We start from the raw sequence: 22,097 nt of genomic DNA, 5'->3' as shown, positions 1-22,097 counted from the left end.
GAAGTACAGTGCACTTGACTTGGTCGATGGGTATTACCAATTGCTCATGAGAGCGAGTAATATTCCACTGAAGGCGGTGAGCACTCCGATCGGCATGCTCTGGGAGTGGCTGGTGATGCCTCAAGGGCTGCCAAATGCACCAGCAACATTTAATTGTCTTGGACGCAGTTGTTCAGGCCCCACAGGGCGTATGCACAGACATACTTTGACGACATTTTCGTTCATAGGCGTGCGGAGCACGGGAGGACAGATGTGGAGAACCACATCGTCCATTTAAGAGCGCTCGAGTGCATGCGCACTAGGAAGCGTAAGTTAGGTCACGGACCTCTCGTTCTATACTCAGAACAAGTACGAGTTTAGCGCATCGAAATCTGCTTACTCCAAGAGTAATTAGTTCTTCGCTTTATATTTGAAATCGACTTTATTGTTGTTTATCTGCGGCAAAGCCGCCTAATTTTAAATGCATAGATTTTCTTGAATATGTATAGTAAAATCTAAATTCATGTATAAGTACTGGCTATCCAGCCACGTACTGTATTCTGATTTGGGTGTGGTCACACCATGCCCATCTAGTGTGACAGTTGTTGTCAAACTGACTTTGAACCCCGTTACAAAGACGGCTTTCAAAGTCAGTTTGACAACAACTCGGGTACGTCTCTCAATATTAGCAAGAGCTGAAAGCCGCAAACTGTCAAGGACAAATTAATTAAAGGTTGCTATGCATTATCTTTTACGCGGGTATGCGTCCTCGGCCCGAGGATGTCACATTACCGCAATCTGCTGGGGTATTTTTCACGAATTTTCTCGTGATTTTTTGTTGTACGACTCGCCATCCGCTAAACACAGCGACACCGTCGCCACCAATGTGGCTATGGAAAATTTTCAAATATACCCTTAAGGTAAAAAAAATTCTTGTCTGCAATTTTGGCATTTGCGTTGCCCAATATATGAGTAATGTTAAGTCCAACTGTGTAATCACAGACCAAAGATGCTGTATAAACGGCGTATGGGTCAGGTATAATTTACGTGGTATTATTGAAAGTTTTGAAGTGCAAGGAGGTTTAACTTAGATAATACGTTTGTAAGCGCTTCCCACCCCTGGTCCTTGTCGCAAGCTTTGCTATGTTAGAGCATCAATCCGCTTAGTACACAACGTGTGATCAGGACTTCTCATACATAAAAATTTAATGAGGTATATACCATACTAAAGAAGGGCATCAAGACGTGAGTGCTATGCAAGGGTGCCCAAGTGGTAAGTGCTGACGTGTGCGCGTGTGAAATATAGCAGGAGGTATACTCTTCGCCGCACTCTAGGCGCATTTCGTTATCTTGCCCGTTCCAGTAGAATGATGGCAATCAATTAGCATTGTCCATATTTTCGGTTTCTAAAGACAGCTTTAGTGGTGCAGGTTTTGTAGTATTAGCAACTCGAGCCAAATGGCCCAATCGTCAGTGCCAGCGACATTATTACAGGTGGAGATATGGCCAGGTTGCCCAGTCCGTTATATGGTTCTGATAAAAGACCTAGGAGATCATACAAATTAGCTCAGCCATAGCTAATTTGACTTTGGCAGGGTCGTCCTGGTGCTATCGTGAAGCGCCAGGCCGACGACCCAATTATCACCGATTTAAAATTCATTCAGGACAAGTCCGACGGGATCCTAGGCTTACCTAAGTAATATAACTGGTGCTCCTGTACAACTTCATCATCTTTTTAAAATGAAATGGGAAGTCCCTCGAATTAGTTTCACTCACAGCATAAAAATTGGCTTTTGGGTGCATGATTCGTCACAATCACAAATGGCTTAGAGTCAAGCAAGTGTAATCAGATTGACAACAGTATGCTTTTTGACGAATAACCTTTTGTAATGAGCTAAATAGCGATTATATGCGCTTCAAACTAGAGGTACTCAATTGCAAAATGATTTATGGCTAAAGGAACAAGCTGGAAGCAAATCATTGCGTATGACAAATGCCGATTTATCATAGACGACGTATTGAATTGCTTGTCCGTATCTAAATGGCCCAAAGTAGACCGCACGTGGGGCTTCATTTGAAAGTCTGGAAGGCATCGTCAGTGCGCCAGAAGCATCAAGTTTTAAGAAAAGTGATAAGTGTCATGATATGTTGGCATAATTCGAACTATACGTTTGCGGAAGGTTGTTCATACTAACCCACTTTCGTAATCTCTTAACGATTGTGGCAAAATAGCGCGCGCACATTGCACGTCAGACTTACCGCGAAATTTAATTTATAAGTACCAAGGCTGAATACTTTAGTAAAGTAGAAAAAGCGCGATACCAAAGTAAGCACCATAAAAGAAATTGTCGGTGGGGGGCTTGGCAGCCGGCCTCAAACAATGCATCAAACTGAGTTGTAGTTTTTAGATGATAATATGTACATTTTAGTTTGAACTCCTAGCTAGTAACCTATAGATTTCGATATATCAAGCTTATCTCTGATCAGTGTACAGGTTTTGACACTCGAAGAGATTTGTTTCTGTCTCCGAGACCAGTTTATTGGCTTTTAGTTTTTTCATTGCTAGCGCGGACGCTTCGTCTGTTTAAAGTGCAATGGCAACCTTTAAAAACATGAGGTGTCCATTGGTCTTACGTCGTTCAGCAAGAGACGCATGATAAATTTCTGGTTTCAGTTGGCTTCGAGATGATAGCAAAACTGGCGGTTCGATGCCAGAAGGCGAAAACGGCTCGCCTGAAGGCTTTGACTAGTGATAAGACTGCGCTGGTGAGAGACATCCTAGAATGTATCTGCTATGTACGGTAGAAATAATACCGATTCCTTGATTGCTCTATAAAGCACGACCGCTTCTATTATGCGTCAATTTCTGTTAATGAATATACAGAGTCATTTCCTCCGAACATAGTTTAAAAAGAATGGCTGGGATGGCTATCAACCCAATCCTGTTGAAACCCGATGGATAGTGGTAGCAAATTCTGGGCTAGGCGGTCGAAAAATTGAGTAGCGTGAAAGTGCGATTTGACATGAATAAGTAAGGAGCACTTACGAATCATGCTAGTTTTTATCGACCAATCAAGCTTACAACATCCAGACAGAGGTTTTTTGTCAACGGATAAACAATTGTTGAACTACGTTCCGAGGTTGCAAACTGTCATAGCCATTACTCTTTCTAGATTAGAAACATTAATCGTATTCCCGCGATTATCTATCCCGCACAATGATCTTTTGAGCACATCTTACGTGTTCTAAGCAAGCGGTGAATGTCCCATCCAATGCAAACGCAGCTTCCGAACCGCAATTATTCGTTGGACTGAGATAAATCTAAGATTTTTGACCACACCAGAGTCCATGCTCTTCAGTCAGGTCGAGGGGATAAATCGCTGTCTGATAAGTGCTGAGCGGATCGGCGTTACACTAAGATACAGCACAAGCGGGTCTATCAAGCATTTACACCCTGTATGGCCCACCCTCTGGGTAATATGGGTTATTTTACAACACAGAAACGATAGACTGACACCTTAATGAAAAACATCGAATCCTAGTACGTGATACAATAAAACTTCTGTGCTCTAATGTATGTCTTCGAGGCGGGACCAACACCCCTGGTTTGTTCGCCGTTGACATCAACGTTCTAATCTTAATAAAACTTTAATGAGCCGTACCCAGCCATTACATGAAGGAACCTAAGCCGTGCGTTACAGGACAAAAAACAAAAAGATTACAGCAGGACAGATCCCACATGCATGTGTTACCTCATTGGATGATGTCAACAATGGCTTCTGTATTTGATCGATGCAAATTGACAATTCTCACTGGTAATGAGACCGATGTGTCTTGAATATCTAAAGTATGTGGCGTGAGCCAGGTTCTCAAGATTCATACCCAAGATTATATATCAGGTAGAAGATTTCACTTTGCATGTGTAGAATTTATACATATAACCTCTAAGAGCTCGAGTAGTTTTATTCATGAATATTTAGTAATCATAATCTCTATTCAATTCATTTGCAATTGTACCGCAATCCTATCAAGTCTTCCTCCCAAGTGCAAGCGGGCTGTGTTTGGGGTTGTCTTGGAAAGCCTTTTGCAGAAACCATAATACACTATGACGAATTGCAAATATTTGTTCGATACACTAACGTTGAAAACGGTAACATATAGACAAAGGCATTGAGAATACAAACTGCGGGTACATAATCCGTTTACTGGGCAAGTTGGGAATCTACTTCGACTCGAAAGCTGAAGCGCTATACGCGCGGGCGAGAAACTTCAAGAGATAAAAAATTGTTCGAGATAGCCCCACCAAAGCTCAGAATGCATAAGCGCGGCTATAAGCTGCGATTAACCTGGATGTATACACGTCCGCGAGGAAATATGTGTTGTCACCAAATTATTATACGGTGAGACGCTGTTAAGCAACCGTATGTCGTGGTATACAACGATGCTCTCTGTTGAGGCATATAGTAATACTTTGGCACTTGATGTAATTGTAAATATTCATAAATATTGAAATAATGATATTTTGAAGATTACGGACGCTGAAAGGAGGAGTCCGAAAACACACGGGTTGCTGACCGAACAAGAGAAATATTATATTATTATGGAACAACTACATTTAGTATTCGTAGGAACGAATGGATTTAAAATACATCCTTTTTTTCCATTTAGTATTCGTAGGAACGAATGGATTTAAAATACATCCTTTTGAAAAATTGACAGTATTACTTCCGTTCGAGGCTTTTGGTCTCGCACGCCGTGGAAGTAAACAAACCAATTATTTGTGTGTATGTTAACGCGGACACTTCGATTCGAGGTTTCCTCTGTTCATATTGCGCCTCAGTCGCGTTGCGCTTGAATGCTTTGGTAGTCAGCCCCACGACTGAGTCGTGATAAGAAATATTCTTATGCAAGGGTGGAACGTGAAATGCTTTAAATCTATACTTCGTACAAGTAGATCACCTTATTAAATATTATTTGTCGGTATTAGGTCTCCATGAATTCAGGGATTTGGCAGCCAATGAGCCGGAAACGTTAATTGATTGCCTGGGGTAGTTTGCCAGACACATGCGAAGATACTTGAGTATAGCCTTAGTGCCATTGTTGATGATATGAGTTCCTATACTCCGCTGGGGATTTTCAGCAACGTAAAGAGCCCTAAGATTCTCACAGCGCGCAAGCTTTACTGGAATATGAACAATACAATTTTGAAACCGCTCTAATTTGCCGTGATCTAAAGCGCCCCCATTGGGCGCCGGTGCAGGAATACATGGATCCTACCGTGACGTTGCTGATATTTAGCGTCCAGGTCCTTGAAAGCCAGGACGAAGAATATATTTCCTACTGGATGCGGGAGATAGCCCTGGATTGGCCATGCTTTAAATAGAGCCACATCGTGTCGAGACGCGGGGAATCAGCTAGTAGTTCCTGTGTGAGAATATAAATTGGTGTTACATTTCTCAGTACAAGAGGCGTTTTAAACGCTGGACAAATTTGAATCGTTCGATATCTCGGATGTCCGCAGCGCCAAACCGGGTGTATCGTTATGTTTTAAGCTTTTATTTTTTCATCAAGTGAGATGAGAACCGTCGAATTGTGTCCTGAAGTTATGAACTTTATCTTTATTCACTGTAATGGCGTTTGACCTTTTACAAAGATAGTAACGCGTACCATCTTTCTGGAGGTTCTTCGAACGAGTGTGGCTCGCACTGATAGCGTTTTACCCACTTTATCTCTTCGGTGGGCGTCGCATTCAATGCCAAGCGTAAGATTCATGGCGCGACAGAAGACAGAAACGCAAGCTAGGCGAGCACGCGAAAGGCAATAGACCACAGCCAATCTTAGGAAGAAAAGATATAGCTTATAGCTTTTGTGCAGAATTGCGGTACCCAACGATTTTTTATCTGCGATAGCTTGAACCATTTGCGCCTTGCGTCACCTTTTTGCTCTCGGCTGATGAGCACAAAAGATCGAAGCAAACGCAAGGGCGAACGCCGAGCCTCTCAGATGGGAAAGGCAAATACCAACAAGCGCAAAGCGGCCTGCTGGAATGATGTGCCTGGATTGTTATTCTTGGAGGTCGTGGTCTAGGAACCCAGCTCAAACATAGTGTTTCGCTCGCCTTATAAGTCGCAGAGCACACAGTCCAGGATTGTTGGTCATTAATGTCAACGACTCAGGCTTTGTCATGCCGCGGCATTTTATTTTTTTTGTGAAATTACGTACTGTCGAGGAAACAGACGGTACGCGGAAGAGTCAAAGTTTCCGAATACGAAAACGCTGTTGGTGCGTTTTGCGACCGAGACGCTAGTAAAAGTGGTGAAGCTTAGGGTGAACAGTCAAGTAAAGTTTGAGAGCGTTGACAACCTAGAAGGTTGTCTCGTCTTAGACTTTAATCAAGAAACAACAGCATGCTATGCTTGGCGTGGCTGGAGCTCCACGATCCTTGTATCGACTGGAAGTCGAGATAGAATAATGAAGCGCACTCAAAGTTTTGACAAACTATAGTTGATTTTATAAAGAAACAGGAACGCTTTTGGCGTTGACACGAAGCCTTGATAGCTTCGTAAAACATGTAAATTTGCGTACCGGCAGTGAGCCGAGGACTCAGGATAAGACGAGAATGAATGACTTGATGTCGTGGTCTCCACAGTGTCATTTTGTTGGGACGACCAAGACCAGCCGTGAACTGCTGCATCAGGCCGGTAGAGTCGGAGAGCGTCTTTGTGTCGCGGGTCCACCGCGATTGAGCAATGAATCTCCATGGTTGACCTGACGAGAATATCCGCTCATGAGCAGAGTGACTGGGATAGCCCTAATGGTTTTTTTTTTGCGTCTTTCAATTCCTCCGGTAGAACACTGTACTATACCATGGCACCATCCCTTTGATATATGTGCAACAAAATGCAAGACGGTGAAGTTATCGAAAAAGTACGGTTCGTACAAGAGGTAGAGTTTTTCCTTTGTGATTGATGACACTGTCATTGAGCTTCCTCGTAGAGCACTATGTGCGTGGATGGAGACGGCTATCCTCGCAGGTCTTACTTGTTCGGTGAAGGAATGCCTTGACGTGGTGATGAGAGGTTCACCGCGCGTGTTACCCATAGTTTGTGAAGTGCGTAGTAAATTAATTCGGGGAGTTGTAACCAAAACTGCGTCATACTTCAGCGGCCTTCACCAAAAGAAAAGTGTGAAGTGATTGACGCAGTCTCCCGTGAAAAAACAAAGAAGGTTTGATGAGATATTTGATAGTCTACACTCGGCGCTGACTTTCTATGTCAGAAAGTCTAACGCTAATGGCAAAATCGAATTGTGCTTTTAGAGAGCCATTTTCAGTCACGATTACAGCGCAACGTTCAATGACTGGAGATAAAAGGCATCAAAATTTATGACCTCTGCACTATGTCAGGTTCCTTTGACTCGGTCAATAGATATCACCAACCAATGATAAGAAACGGCAACACCCCTCTCACCGCTATTAGTCTCCGATCGAGAACGAGTGCTCTGAAAGGGTGGAAAAACCACAGACACCTTGCAAAGATTGCGTTTTGCACGCATGTAGCGCTATGGCTTATTGCAAAAATTGCTGCAAACCAGCACTGAAACGGTTGAAACCTTGTCTGCAGCCTTATGATGATGACCTCCACCAAAGAATATTGTGTGAGGTACATGGTGCTCCTTTGGGTGGCCATCTTAAAAGAGAAAAATCATACAACTCAGTGAATGGTCTAAATTGGTGGTCAATATGTATCAGTATGTATGAATGTTTGTGTGCACGTGTGAACGAGCTCACAAGTTTACGGTCTAACCACATTTGATGGCAGCTTTGGCTAGCTTATCTATCCCAGCAAAGTATCGGGAGTAAGTGATAGTGAGCGTTGATTTTGGCCTACCAAATGATGCGTTCTGTTTTAAGGCATTGATGTCTCTGTGAAACATTTGTGGGAGTTGGCTCATCCGGCTCTGATAGCGGTACTGTTTCAGTAATGATATTGCCAAGCTATTTCTCGAGATAGGATTTCGTCAATATGGCGTGCCGGTTGTAGCTAAAATGAATAGAGATCCTTATTTGACAGTAACTATCTGCCAAGTTTTGTTAAAGGGGCTCGGTACGAGCATCGGTACACAAGCTGCAAGACAGAACACGTCAGTTTTGTGGCAGAGGATCCTTCCGATCAGTTGCATGGAAGGATTGCGGCGTTGAGCGATATGCCCTAAACAATGATTTTGTTTTGAGAAATTAAGTACATTCCTCAACAGTTTTTACCTTTTTTCTTATTTGATAAATTTAGGTGCGTTTGGCACCACCACTCAATGGCTTGGTCCAAGGAATACTATTTACACAGACCGGTATCACCCCGACTTACTTTTTAATATATTCAGTCATCTCAGCTTGAACATGAGGGGGGAGAGTAATTTTTTTTCAATGTATTTACCCAGGTATGCAGTCTAAACGTACGATTGAGCTACACCGCAGGGCCCAGTGGCGTGGGTCAAGTGGTCAATGCTTCCGAACCTAACGGTGTGTTTCGGGGATTCGAGTCCCTCAGCGGACACAATCGTAAGCGAACCAGACATGCAAGAAATGTCGGCTGCATGCAAAATCTTACAGACAACAGCCAAAAAGGATTCGGGATGGCGACTCGTACGAGAGAATTCAAGAATCATGAAAAATACCCCAGCGGAATGAAGCGATGTAATATCTTAGACAGGACCGAGTAGGTATAGCCGTGTAATAAGATAATACATAGCACTTTCAACTGATCCACACCGTATATTTACCGATCACAGCGAAATCGGGATTGATTTACTTTCTTAATATCCCAACGAGAGTGCAAACTCATCCTGTGTTCTACGAGGGCTTTTTGGAGCCATACAACGATTCCACTCTTACCAGCCAGCCGGATGTAGTGAGCTTTATTGCAGGAGGAGCAGGGTCTATTCTAAAATCTACTTTAAAGGTGTGACGCGGATCTATTCCCGTTGGGGTGCCTTACTCAACGCAGTGCGCAAACAATACTCAGATATCAAACCCGAGATCCGATCCATCTTAGTTCTGAACGCAGCCGATGCTCTTGGAGATATGTGAGCTCCATCATTATTGCAGGTTTAAGCACGACCTCCACCGGCACTGCACAATGAGCAAGTGGCGGTTCACTTTTGTGTGGAATATTGGGGTGACTGGCGGGCACCCCAGGGCTCTTATCCGTATCTGGTGATGTAAAGGAGGGTCTCGCTCAAAAAGTTTTGCAAGCTTAAGATAAGATTTGGACTGGTTTATTCTCCGCTGTTGACCCGGCACACCTACGGTATTTGTAATTGTTAGGGAAGAGGCACGTGTTTTTTGTTTCAGCGCATTCCATATTAACAAGCGGGAACCAGCTTTGTTGAGAATATGATTTTGGGTAGGTAGCTGCTACAATTGTCACCTGGAGACGAAGTGGAGGCTTCACTGTGCAAGATCCAGAGATAATGAGCTGCTATCTCGACGTTCGTTTTGCGCTTTGTATTTTGCCAAATCAAGCGTGAGCTGACGAACTTGAAGGACTTCCGCTTCGCTGAAACTAGTTTGTGAAGGCTGAACATGTGTACGACGGCGTGATTCCATACTTAGTGCCTGGCCAAGTCTAATACTCATCGACATACTCGACAGATTTAATTCACCAAGGTGCATCCGTCATTAAGAACACGAGTTTATCCAGCTGGTGCTGCTATATGCGTTGGCAGTGATCTTATAAAGCGATGACCTGTGGGCTCAAGAGTTTTGCAACACTTTCTGTCGTCGAAAGGGGCACGAAGGCCGAGATTCGTTCTGCGAGGATGCTGAGTGCAGTGTGCACTTCCCCGTCGGGTACAGTTAGGTCGTGAGACATTAGGCGACACTTGAGGTAATGAAGCAGGACTCAGAAAAAACCAACGGCACTTTTATTAAACTACACTTTGATATCCTGACCAAAAATTTCTTTATGCGCGTCGACCGCAAAGACCACGCCTTCTCTAGGTGTGCATTAAGCCAATTCTTTTGTGCACGGAGGGACTACCGGTGCAATAATGCTATAAAAGGCAGGAACGGCAGAGTTTAGAGGGTGGAATTTGAGTGGTTTCCCGTGAAGCGGTCACTTTTGTGCATTGTCTTAATATGACAAATTGAGATAGAATCCCAATGACGCCCGCATATTAGTGAGGTGGAGGGTGACAGGGCAAATGCTGTAATATTCTTCCCTAAACACTTTTATTAGTATATTTTTTATAGAGTTCAGTATTTCACTCTTCGAATTACACTTGTTAAAACTTGAAAACTTCCATAAGTACAAGAATGTTGGTATTTATGAAAATTTCGAATTGTCCGAATGGGAGGGTCCGAGGTATACTTGGGCTGCTAAATTTCAGGGGACAAAGCATGACCCTACAAGTCCGTTTTGACAATAGCCCAGTGGCTGAACTCGTGAATTTCATATGAGCGGGGCCGTAAGCTTTTAAGGTACATCAGTCTATACGATTTCTTTACTTCTTCGAGAATTCAAATATCTAGGGCTGGTGCTTCTGTGGCGTATATCAAACATATTCATTTTATCATATCATATTATAAGGCTATTTTATTTTCTGTAATGCGGTTAGTAGCTCACGTGTACCGAGAACCCCTGTTCTACGAAGTTTCACTCATTTTTAAATACCAATATTCCTATACTTATAACCAACGGGACTTTGCCCAGAGGAAGGCTTGACTTCCAAAGTCTGCGTTAGCAAATACACAAAGGTTAAGGTTGTATGCTTCAACCAGAGGCGGGTTTGATAACATTGCTTTGTTAGGAAGTGTCTAGTTAGCTATGGAGCCGAAGGCCCGCACGCATTGACTCTAATGTGGCGAGTAACGGTTACTGGATTAAGTCTATCGTGCTCCCGACGAGATCGAAGAATGGTGAACAAGAAACCAGAGAAGTGAATTGCTCACCTGGAAGTGCTCAAAAGCTATAAGACAATGCTGGTGAAGTACATTCAGAGTGTTTCAATTGGAGGCGGTAATTACTTACCTAGAAGCGCTCGCAAGCGTCGAAAATACGCTGGTGTAGCACATCTGCAGTCCATCAATCGCCGGTGGTCGAGCAGATGTCACCGACTCGAGAAGCCTTTGTTAGGCTAGGGAAGTTGAAATGGTTATTAATGTGACATGATCCAATCAGAACAACAGCGCATCAAGGATACGGTCTCCAAGCTTACTGAAAAAAGGTACTCATATGCAGTACCTTGGTAAAAAAACGGCCCAGACGTGATAAGATTTGAGGCGACGAATGTCACGAGTGTCTGCTTCGCTCAACCCCGGCGTATCGAGCTCGTCCAAAATCCTTGTCCACCTTTCAGGGTAGGCGATAACTAGCGGACAATGGCCAGGTGTTAAAAACTAATATTGCCGCCGTGACATCATTCTTCACCCAGAGGCGGTATCGATTATCATCAACACGATTTTCTCAAGAAAAGTGCGACTCGCACCAAGATATCCTCGACCACCTTACTAAGTAGTAGGGGTCGAAAAAATGCGCAGCTAAACCTTTGTGCCACGAAGACCAAACGGTACTAAACACGCAAGAGACGATGTACCTCAGTAGTGCCAAAAAACAGCTCGTTCTCCGCCCGCAATACTCACGGATGTCTCATCTGTAGGAAACAAAACAGCTACACCTCGAAGTCGCCCGAGCGGTGTGTAGAGTGAGAATACACGCAAGGGCAAACGATGACCCTCTTGCGGGGGAGCTGGCGAAGAACCTATTTCGGAAATGGGCCGATATAATTATATTTTACAAAAGTCGTGGTCAATGGCACTCAATTAAAAGGATGTTATTCTTTTTTAGAAAAGCGGGATGCATAGCCTACGGAGGAGCTTCTAACTAAATGCAAAGGGTATAATTCTCAATCGTATGGTCATCAGTCGTTGATAAAAATATGCTGGACTTCGCGAGACATACCCTTAATACCACATTCATCACTTCGTTAAAGGTAAGGCAGACGCTTACGGTATCGCTGCGAGCCGCACCCGTTCAAAGATGTTACATTGAAGATGGTAATCGTTACCACCTTCGGGGGATGGTCAGATGCCATTATACTGCATAATATTCTTAATTCCCGGATATAGCTTACCAGTTCTCGCCTTTATTGACGGGTAACAAGAACTTCAACCTTAATCGATACGCTTGGCAATACGGTGCTAATAATCGCGTCTTGTGTTGCTTCGAATCGTCCCACGTTGGAAGCGCATCTTTGACCAGGGTATCACATGAACGTGAGCTGCGCGTACACAATAGCATACTTTTTCCGTTAAATTTGGGAAGACTGTATGTATGGACCTTGTAGTAGATGATATCGATTAAAGCCCCTGTGCAAAGAGTACACGGTTCAAAGCAAGTTGCTAAAACGCTAATATTTGCGTCAGATAACGGTTCGAATGCCTCTCTTGGCTGCACTTCATTGACAGATGTTTGGTAATACCCGTGTACCTTTGAGGTAGCCACGAAAAAGCTCTGTGTTGGCGTGATGGGACCATCAACGCGATTAGAATTGCCGTTTCATTGCAGTGATATTAGGCACTTTATATTAACAAAATTGAGCGTCATCCGCCGAGCATTCGCCGCTATGGACGCGACACAGTACGTGCAGAAGCGAGACACAGAGACCAGATGCAAAAGAGCATCCATGAAGTTTTTAGCTGGTGAAAACAGTATCTATCAACCTAATGACGCGGTTTCTACTTTTTATAGAACCAAGCTTCGATCTTACCTCATTAAAAAATTGCGGACGAGCGAGAAAGTTCTCAATATCCCAAAGAACCACATCCCGCGTTCTATGTGATCTTGTGAGGACCATTCCACAATCCCATTTTTACGAGACATTTAAATGCAAAGCGCTCTGTAGAAGTCAAGGGACGCATTCAATTGTTTCTTCCTAGCTGCTGCGGCAATGTGATTCAATCCGTATTGGGTACCTCAGGCAACACAGCGCAAAGACATGCTAAAGATTCATGCAATTTTTACTTTAAGTCACGCGCCAAAATTTACAGAGCGAGGCAATATATTTCCATAATCGAGGGAGCTCATGAGAGCCATATGCGGGGTTGTCGATGCAATGGTGCTGCCGCGAACTTTACACATGAGAAGCTTTAGCAATGGAATCCGCGTTAACAATGGCACAGATGTTAGATTTATCATCTAAAAGGAAACGAAGTGGTTACCCCAGTTTTTTTTTAGTGAGCAAAGGTGTAACACTGTTGGTCTTTCAATCTTGTGCATTAACATTCTTCACATTGTGAAAATTCATAGGATACTCTCGATTATTCGTTGAAAATCATGAAATTGCTTTGTTTGAATAGTGAGTGAGGGCTTAATAAATGCTTTCTTGCAGACAGGAAAATGAACAATACAAAATTCAATTAGCAAGGTACTAATGGTTATTGTCCGAGTTCTCTTTCGCGATGCTAATAAGTCGGTCAAGCTCTCGAACCAAATAACTTTGGGTATCGTATGCCCCACTAACCAGCAGCATTTTCCGCTCGCGTAGGAGTCGACCAAGTTCGATAGTAGTTTGTGCAGCACTAGAGTCAACAGAGCTGCGTAATCCAACTTGATCGACAACCTTTTCAGTCGCCTCTGAGCCTCGGTGGCTGATTACAATCAAATGGGATCTTGATTCATCTTGTTCGCTCAGTGGCCCGTGAGTTCTTGACTCGGAAAACGTGCCTGGGTATATGCCTTCTACAGACGAAAACGTGTCCCAATTGTTTCCATTTTGAAATGCATTCTCAATTTGAGATTTACGATTGGACTCACTTGGTGAGCGTGACTGGTGTATCATCGCAGATTGTTGTGAGCAATAGCTACGTGAAGCTGGTCCGTTCGGACGTTGTTTATAAAATCTTCTGTATCCACTTTTGCTCCGCAATTTAAACCCCTTTAACTCGTCTAACTGCTGCTTAATCGCTCGTAATTCATCTCGATCACCATCCAGCACGTATTTCTCCTCTCGAGCAACGTATTTTACACGAAGTTTTTCCAGTTCATCTACTACTCGTGCTTCGTGCTTCTTTTTTTCTCTAGTTAGCAAATTGGCCATTTGGTCAAGCTGTGCTTTCATCTTCTCGACGCTTGCTGTGGCACCTTCACACTCACGCTCTTTAAGCATTTTTTGCTTTTCTAGCTCGGAAACATTGCCTTTAAGAGCCGCAATCTCTTCACGTAGTTTGGACTCGGGAAGCTTGCGCTGTTGCTGTCGATACTCGGCAAAATCTGCTTCAACTTGCTTGGCTCGCCGTTCTGCATCACTCAGCTGAGACTCTAACAATTGTACGCGTCGTTCATAGGCGTCTGTCTCCTTCTTTGTCAACGCCAGCGTGTGGCGTTGCTCACTTTTTAAACGGCGCTGCAAAGATTCGTTTTCATCGCGCTTGACCTCTTGCTCCCGCTGCAAAGCGGCTTCAGCCACCGCGAGACAACGCTCCCTCGTCTCCAAGTTAGACAACGAGTCTCGAAGCGTTTGTTCCAGCTGCTGGTATTCTTCCTGCGCAGATTTAAGCAAGCTGCTCCTCTCTTCTTCCCGGCGAGCCCATTCTTCTTCAAGTTCGTCCATTCTAGACTTTTCAATCTCGGCAAAGCGTCGTTTCCATTGCAATTGCTGAAGATGTTGTTCATGCTTCCAAGCACTTCTTTCGCGCTCCAAAACCTCGTGTAGTTGTGCTACTTTCTTTGCTTGTTCACGCAATCTCTCCTCTTCAGTCCTTTGATGTTGCTTTTGAGCAACAGCTTCAGCTGTAGAAAATTCGTTTATGGCTGGTATCGATTCACTAAATTCATTGGCTTCTAGTACGACTGGCAGATTATTTGAGTGGTCTTGGTTTGGCACTGCAGCCTCTACTAGCCGCAGTTCGACTTGCGTTTCATCATAATTAATCGCTTTTTCTTGAAATGGAGATCGAAGCAGAGCAAGTCTACAAAATTAACGACCTCTTTGTTATAACGCTTTTAAATCTTAATTAATTCCCATGTGCAACATACACTGCATTTCGAGCGGACGCACGTTCCTCAGTTAGCAATCCAGTATCTTCCAAGTACGCTGACACACATATGGATCCTAGACGATTTGATCGTTGATCACTCGACTCGTCATTGCTTCCAAAACTGACAATTGGGATATTAATCGAGCAACTGCGGTACGAATGTGAATATCCCTCGTGTTTAGCTTGAGTAACCGGAAGGGCTGATTCAGTATGAACTTCCAGCCAGTGAGCCTCGGTTTCAGCTTGGGATAGGAATATCTTATCGCAGTTTTCCGAAGAGCAGCAAAAGTGTTCTTCTGAGAAATACAAGTAGCTCAAACTGAAGATTGCACTTCCAATTCTGCACACTTATGAGGTCAAATATTGTACAACAACGATTGAAGTATGATAGGCTGCTCACATTTCTTCATCGCTTGAGATTAGATCAATGTTGACCAATCCTTGCATTTCTTGTTTCAGTTGTAGTGGATTTCTGATCAAGTCGAAAATGCAATAAAAGTTTATTGTCTTCATCCTACCCGTGTTCTTCAAGGTAAACCAGTCACTTGTGACTATAATTTGTAAAGTTATGTTAGAAATTTTATAAATACAAAAGGTACGTCAATCCTTACCTTGCGCTGAATTGAGGAATGGATTCTGGTAGCGAAGTGTATACCCTCCGGGTGAAAGGAAGTCGCGAATTGATTCTAGCTTTATACATAGTTGATAGAGTCGACTTTTTCCGCTTGCATCATAAATATATTCACGGTTAGGTCTCTGAGACCCACGTAAACATGATAACGTGCATTGCCCCACAACCTGTCTTGATTTGTTTTGCAATTGAACTACGATCGATCTTGGGTAGCCTTCATCGTCACCAACTATTTTTACACATTGCGAAGACTCTGCAACCACAGTGTCAGAAACTGATGAAAAACATTTCACACGAATGTCTGTATCAAGCACAATGTGACGCAAAGATTCCACGACAGTCTCGTCAAGTGCCTGACAAGTTGCAAATACTTGCCTATTGGTGTAGGAAAAAATTACCAATATGCCCGTTGCTGTATTGTGGCCAATTTGTAGCTCGATGCATACGTTTTCGTGACCGTTAAAAGAGTATAGTGCTGACCTTTTCAAACGTAGATGATCTAGCTTGAAGGAGACCGGACCGTCTGACTCAATACTTGCGTTGATTGCATTATTTCCCTTCAAATTCAATTGGTCCTGTGCATCACTGTCAGCTGCTTCATCTGCCTTGTACTTTGGATCATTGTGATGAATCCTATCCGTATACGAAGTCGGTTCAACAAATTCTACCGTGATAGATGCAGAGATTAAGGTATCGTTGAAGTCAGGAAACGGGAATTTGCCCTCGAAAACGGACTTGTCACCGAGTTCCAACTTTTTTCCTTCCATTCTTATTTCTGCAAAAAAACCGTTGGTAAGCAATAACTTTAGCGGAATTTCCACTCCGGCAAGCACTCGGTTTTCAGTACATAAAAACACAGTGAGTTTTTCCAAAGCCTCAAGACACTGTTCTAGATTCTTCACGCTACTTTTTAAGCGAAAGCTATCGCGAATAGGCGGAAATTCAGCAACATCCACATTAAAGAAGATATCTGTCTGGACCACAATGTCGAAGAGCGAGTAACTAAGCCAGTATCCAGTCCGCTCCGATTCTTGTCGTATCTCTCCCATTGAGGTTTTCACCACTTCCGCAAGATTGAAGGCTCCTTGTATAAAAACCGACAGCACAAAAACGTCCTGACCTTCGCCATCACCAATTCGCAAAAATTCTCCACTATTATTTGGAGCTGCAGCTGACACAGCTTCCGTCTCGAAGATTGTGAGTATTTTTGTGTCATGTCGCACAACAGTAGATGCTTTGTCACCAAATTGTGCCATTGTAACATTGGGTAGCTGCTGTGTGAGTGATTTCTCTTTTGGCAAGAAGGTGCTGGAAACCAGGATCTCACCACCAAAAGGAGAGTTTTGCAACTTATGCCACCGTTCAGGAAGGTCGGGAGTTCTTTAGTGCACAACACATGGTTAAGCTTGTACGTTAGTTTACTAATATGTTGGTATCTGCAAAAAAGCGAACCTTAAGTCGAGAAAGAACCATCCAAAGCTCAAGATATGTCCCTGTTTCACTTGATGCGCGAGAGTTTCCATTTGGGTTTGCAAGGTTTGCAACGGTCCTGCTTCTCTAATGCCATACACAAACGCCTTGATCCTTGGTGAATATGCTTTTAAACGACGAAACTTTTCCATCGGGAAAGTCCATTGCAGCTGCCCGTCGCCTCGCACCCACCTCGCTTCCTCCATCATTCCACTTCGTCGATACGGCTGCACTCGCCGTGATGATTTGGTATGAACTTCCTGCTTCTTAGCAAAATTTGTGGAAAAATCCCTCTTTATGGAGTGTAGCTCGTGTTTCCATCTTGATCCCTGAGATTGAAATGCCTGTTTGTCAATTGTTGCATAGACCCGCAGCTCTCGAATTGCTATTGAGTCAGCTAATGGGACTCGTAGCATACGGACTTGTGAAGCCACAATTATATACGTCCATGGAGTATTATCCAGCAAATGATGTCTACTGACACTGTCAGACTCGCGAGACATTTGCTTTGGCTTAGATTTTGGTATCGATTTTAGTGTGACGGCTTGTGATTCACTTTCTGAAACATTGGCATCGGAATGGAGTGTGTTTAGAGTTGTAAAACGATCTTGAGATTGATGCAAGTGCATAGAGGATGGTGGAGAGTGCGCAGGCGAATCAAGCTCGTACTCATCGCTGGCGTAGACGTCGTCCGGATCTGCCTCTGACATAATCAATGGCGAAACGACGCGTCGGTTCACGATACGTGAAGTCGGTAGCAGAAATTCTGACTTCAAAAAAATGTTGCTCGTGGTGGTTTAGCATGGACGCCGTTGTAAAGTATGCAACTGATAGCTAGAAATCTACTTATCTTGGTTTAAAAGTCCTTCGACAAGGTGGATATGGAATGCCCTATCTGCCTATAAATAAGATTTAGTAACATACATCCAAGATGATATCTGCACGGCAATCGGGCTGATAAGATTATATATTAGGAATTCTTGAAACGGGACGCGTACACACGACAATTATAGAACATTGCTCGAAGTTGCAACACGGTTGTGTTTACATTTCTGCCTAAATTGATGTCAGTGGCTCATGAGCGTCTTTTCTTGAATTACATAAAATGTGAGTCAGCTTTGCAAGTTGGCCTGGTGGTAACTTGTCATAGCGCGAATGGACCTCTAGGCTTTGATCCCCATATGATGGTGAATAAGGGACACAAGCTATCGGCAAACTGTAGACAGCGGTTGCTAGTTGATGTAAATACGGAAAATGACTTCGATGCTCCATCCAGAAGTCAAGCGGTGCCACTGAACCGGACTGCACCATCTGCCAGAATTCTTTTTTGGTTTCTTTTAAATCTACAATTTTGGACTTAAACTTTTGTAGCTGCGTCAAAATATCAACCGAATGACCTTCATGCTCGCAAAAGCGAATGATAAAATCTTCCACCTCCTGCTTTTTATGATCATCCAAAGCTTCACCTAGATATAGTGGATCCAGCGTATAAGCTACACCGTGTGAGACACCGTAGATGGCATTGAATCGCTCGGTTATACAAGAAGTAATCAGTGCCTTTTCCTTCTTGCTCACCCATTTAATTGAAGAATAAACAGACAAAAGCTCCAAATAACACGGGAACACTAACGACAACGAAGGCTGTTCCTCTTGAAAACGTTTCAGATGCTGCTGAAGAGGACGCAAGATATCCAGTGATTTGATCACATCTCTAATGAAGGTTTCACCCAGTATAAAATCTTGCACGCGCTTCAACTTTTCCTGCTCTATCGGCGTACTGAGATTAACAAAGTCTCGACGGGCAACAATCGTAGAAAGCATCTTCTCATACTTTAATAGATCCTCCAATGAAGCGCACACCGAGCTAGAATTTGGAAAATTGGCTATGTGAAGAAATTCACTATCAAAAATTTGGGTCTGTAGGTTATGATTGCCGTGAAATATCGTGATCAGATCAACAACTGACTTTTGCATGGTTTTGAGCCACGGAAATATACAGCTGACATCGTCTAGCAGCAACGTGAGTGCATGACATATGCAGCCATAAAAAAATATGCATCGTGGGTGTTTTTTCTGGATCACACCTTTCGTAAGCTTCGAGAAAACCGATGTCGTAGGTGTCACGATACCACAAAGTTCTGTCTTCTTCTCCTTGATTAAAACCGCTTCCACCTCATCAGCCGTCACTTCTCCACCAATTTCGTGATTGAGCGCCGCTTTTGACTCGAGATAATAAGACGCACCATCACAAATGGCTCCAAAAGTTGTCATTTTACAACCTTCAAGTCCTATCCAATGCTCGATGATGAGACAGCACCTTTTGCCGCTCAGAATCTTACTTACTCTGCTCTTAGAGGCGATGAACTCGAGATCTAGCAGCTCGTTCTCCAACTCGCGCTTTGTAGGCAACACCACATCATTGCGCAAAACTCTCAAAGCATTCAGTAGTAGCTTACTCTCAGCATTATTAAACGGTTGCCCCGTGACATACAGCCAATAGGCAATCTTGCGCTTGAACGCACCGCTCTTGTTGCCGTAATTACTTCCAATGACGACTCGATGTTGCTTGAGATCCGCTCCCATAATCGAGTGTGACCTTTCCAAATGGTTACTTCTTACTTCTTCAGTCTCTTTAGCATTAAGCGTCGCTGTCGGTGCTTGCACGCCTGAGCACTTGCGCTCAAAATGTGCGCGCACACGCTCAACCTTGGCTACGCCGTAGCGGTGAATAACTGTTCCACAGCGGTTGCAAACGACGCGTTTGTCGGCTAGAACAGTGGTAAAATCCCATACAGGGTCTCGCTTGCGCCCAGCAGCTTGGTGCTTCTTAGCCGGCGGCTCAAGCACTGGGAGCGGTGGGGCTGACTCGTCAGCTACTGCAAACACCCCGTCGCTGGAGCTGGGTGGCTGAGATTCCATTCAGTTTTTACTAGAATAAACTGGTGTGTTTTATCTGAAGCACACCAACAAGATTACACAAAAATTTCTCCGTGCTTTTTGTGAAGGCTTTAACCAAATTCTGAAATTAAGGGATTTGAAATTTACAATCGGTGGATCGATCATTGAAGTGAGTTTAAGTCAGTACAAGGTTCTGAATTCTAATTTCTCCTCGATTATATGATTGTTGAGCAAATATCCAAAATTATTTTCAGACTCGATAGCCATTTATCTTTTTTTTATTTGAGTTACAGGATTCCTTTTTTTGTTTGACAGGAAAATTCATACACAAAATCTAATGTTTCACAAGAAGTAACACGATCGACAGAAACGTACATCTCGATCGTGACATATTCTCGAAACAAAGTGCCATAGCATAGTTAAGACACGAAAACTTTCTACCTATTCATATTCTTGAATTGTGGGGCTGAGCGACTTCACATCACTTTCGTGAATGAGTTGGCTACAACCCACAGCCTCTTCAAGAACATGCAACACTTTAGATCGCAATTTGAAAAAGATACGTATTCGTAGCTAGGAAAGACACAAACTATAATGTGAAATGCTGCTAGACCGCGCCACAGACAAAAATTGCAGATTGCTCTTAAACAAATGAGGTAATATCGGAGACAAGCTGCAGCGGGGCTGACGTAGCTTTGCGTTTAGAGGAAGCGTAAGTCAGGTCACCGACCTTTCGTTCTATACTTAGAACAAGTACGAGTTTAGCAGATCGCAATCCGCTTTCTCCAAGAGTAATTATAGCCTTAACCCAAGGCTAATTAACTCAAATTCAAACTGACTTTGATTTATTTTTATCTGCGACAAAGCCGCCGAATTTTAAATGCATAGATTTTCCTAAATATGTATAGTAAAACCTAAATAACTGCATAACTACTGGCTATCCAGTCCCGTGCCGTATTCTAGTTTGGGTGTGGTCACACCATGCCCATCTGGTGTGACATACACCCCTGTTACCAGGGTATGTGTGATCCCGTTACACAAGCTCTCTTATGATCACGACGATGCTGATGTGAGTAGCTGGACGTAAGGTCCAACGGGGTGCGAACCCTATCATGGTGTAGGTACACATTACGTGCAACGGGTTTAGATCTGCTACACGGTTCGACAATTTATCGAAACGGCGAACTCGAATATGATATTAAACATTTAGCTTGTTAAACTGATTAGTGCGTCACCCCTTCTGACACACCTTTTATATACGAGAGTAAGAGGAGGAAGGTGTACAGAAGATTATCACTGCTGTATTAACCATGTTATCGCTCCCACAATACTTTGATTCTATTGGCCCTGTACGAGCAATGAACACACCAACTTAAGCTCCCGTGAAAGCAATGAGCACCACAACAATACCATCAATCATGGCCAATACCGCTGGTCCACCTCGCCGCATACTGACATGAAGTTGTATTCCATCGATGTCGCGATTCTCTATTGTTTTGCGCGAGAAAACATCGACACCAAAAGACATTCATACTTACCTTGTATGATACAGGACGGGAGGAACATTTGGTGAATCTGTCAAAATTCTTGCTACGAGCCTTTTGGAAGTTGATTGGTAATTAAAACAAGGAGATTATTGATCGTCTAAAAAAGAGTTCAACGAACTCTTCTCTGCGCGACTTGCGGTAGGAAGTCCATCCTTTACCTCAGATTCGCACTTTATTATGTTAAGTGTTTACGAGTCAAGACTTTTACGCTAAAACTTATAGTGTTTTGTTGTTCGGGGGCTGGTATTAAATATCAAACGGTGGTTTGTCGCCACGAATTTTCTTGCGATTAGCCTTTACGCGTTGGGACGCGCCTATTTGCTGCAGCACGATGCCAGTAATGTCAACCGCCAACTTCCGACCGTGCTCCCACGGCTTATGACCGTTCTAGCTAATGTAAAAGGTTGGATCGAACACCTTGGCTCTTCTTTTTCGTGGTTTAGCTGTCGGACATATCGTGATTGATGACGCGGTTGGCGACCCAATTATATGCATCAGCACCATCCAACAATAGCGGATACCCATTTACGACAAACGG

The 22,097-nt window shown here is 43.5% G+C and overlaps 4 protein-coding genes across 4 annotated transcripts; 2 read left to right on the top strand and 2 right to left on the bottom strand.

Moving 5' to 3' along the window:
- Window positions 1-1,437: 1,437 nt before the first annotated feature.
- PHALS_04588 (uncharacterized protein) lies at window positions 1,438-1,679 on the top strand (the record flags this gene model as incomplete). Its single annotated transcript, XM_024722428.1, has 2 exons — window positions 1,438-1,497; window positions 1,575-1,679. 2 exons carry the CDS (start codon window positions 1,438-1,440, stop codon window positions 1,677-1,679), a joined length of 165 nt encoding a protein of 54 aa, XP_024573505.1.
- Window positions 1,680-1,928: 249 nt separating this feature from the next.
- On the top strand, window positions 1,929-2,136 carry PHALS_04587 (uncharacterized protein; the record flags this gene model as incomplete). The annotated part of the gene is made up of 2 exons (XM_024722427.1): window positions 1,929-1,994; window positions 2,035-2,136. The coding sequence occupies 2 exons, from the start codon at window positions 1,929-1,931 to the stop codon at window positions 2,134-2,136; spliced, it is 168 nt and encodes a 55-aa protein (XP_024573504.1).
- An 11,268-nt stretch (window positions 2,137-13,404) lies between these two features.
- Window positions 13,405-17,824, bottom strand: PHALS_04586 (Zinc finger, C2H2; the record flags this gene model as incomplete). The annotated part of the gene is made up of 5 exons (XM_024722425.1): window positions 13,405-14,944; window positions 15,012-15,353; window positions 15,414-15,564; window positions 15,625-17,024; window positions 17,097-17,824. The coding sequence occupies 5 exons, from the start codon at window positions 17,822-17,824 to the stop codon at window positions 13,405-13,407; spliced, it is 4,161 nt and encodes a 1,386-aa protein (XP_024573503.1).
- A 365-nt stretch (window positions 17,825-18,189) lies between these two features.
- On the bottom strand, window positions 18,190-20,033 carry PHALS_04585 (Zinc finger, BED-type predicted; the record flags this gene model as incomplete). Its single annotated transcript, XM_024722424.1, has 2 exons — window positions 18,190-18,204; window positions 18,276-20,033. The coding sequence occupies 2 exons, from the start codon at window positions 20,031-20,033 to the stop codon at window positions 18,190-18,192; spliced, it is 1,773 nt and encodes a 590-aa protein (XP_024573502.1).
- Window positions 20,034-22,097: the final 2,064 nt, after the last annotated feature.

This window comes from Plasmopara halstedii, assembly GCF_900000015.1.
Source record: "Plasmopara halstedii genome assembly, contig: Scaffold_262, whole genome shotgun sequence".
NCBI lineage: Eukaryota > Oomycota > Peronosporomycetes > Peronosporales > Peronosporaceae > Plasmopara > Plasmopara halstedii.
This window is presented reverse-complemented; position numbering and strand designations above follow the sequence as displayed.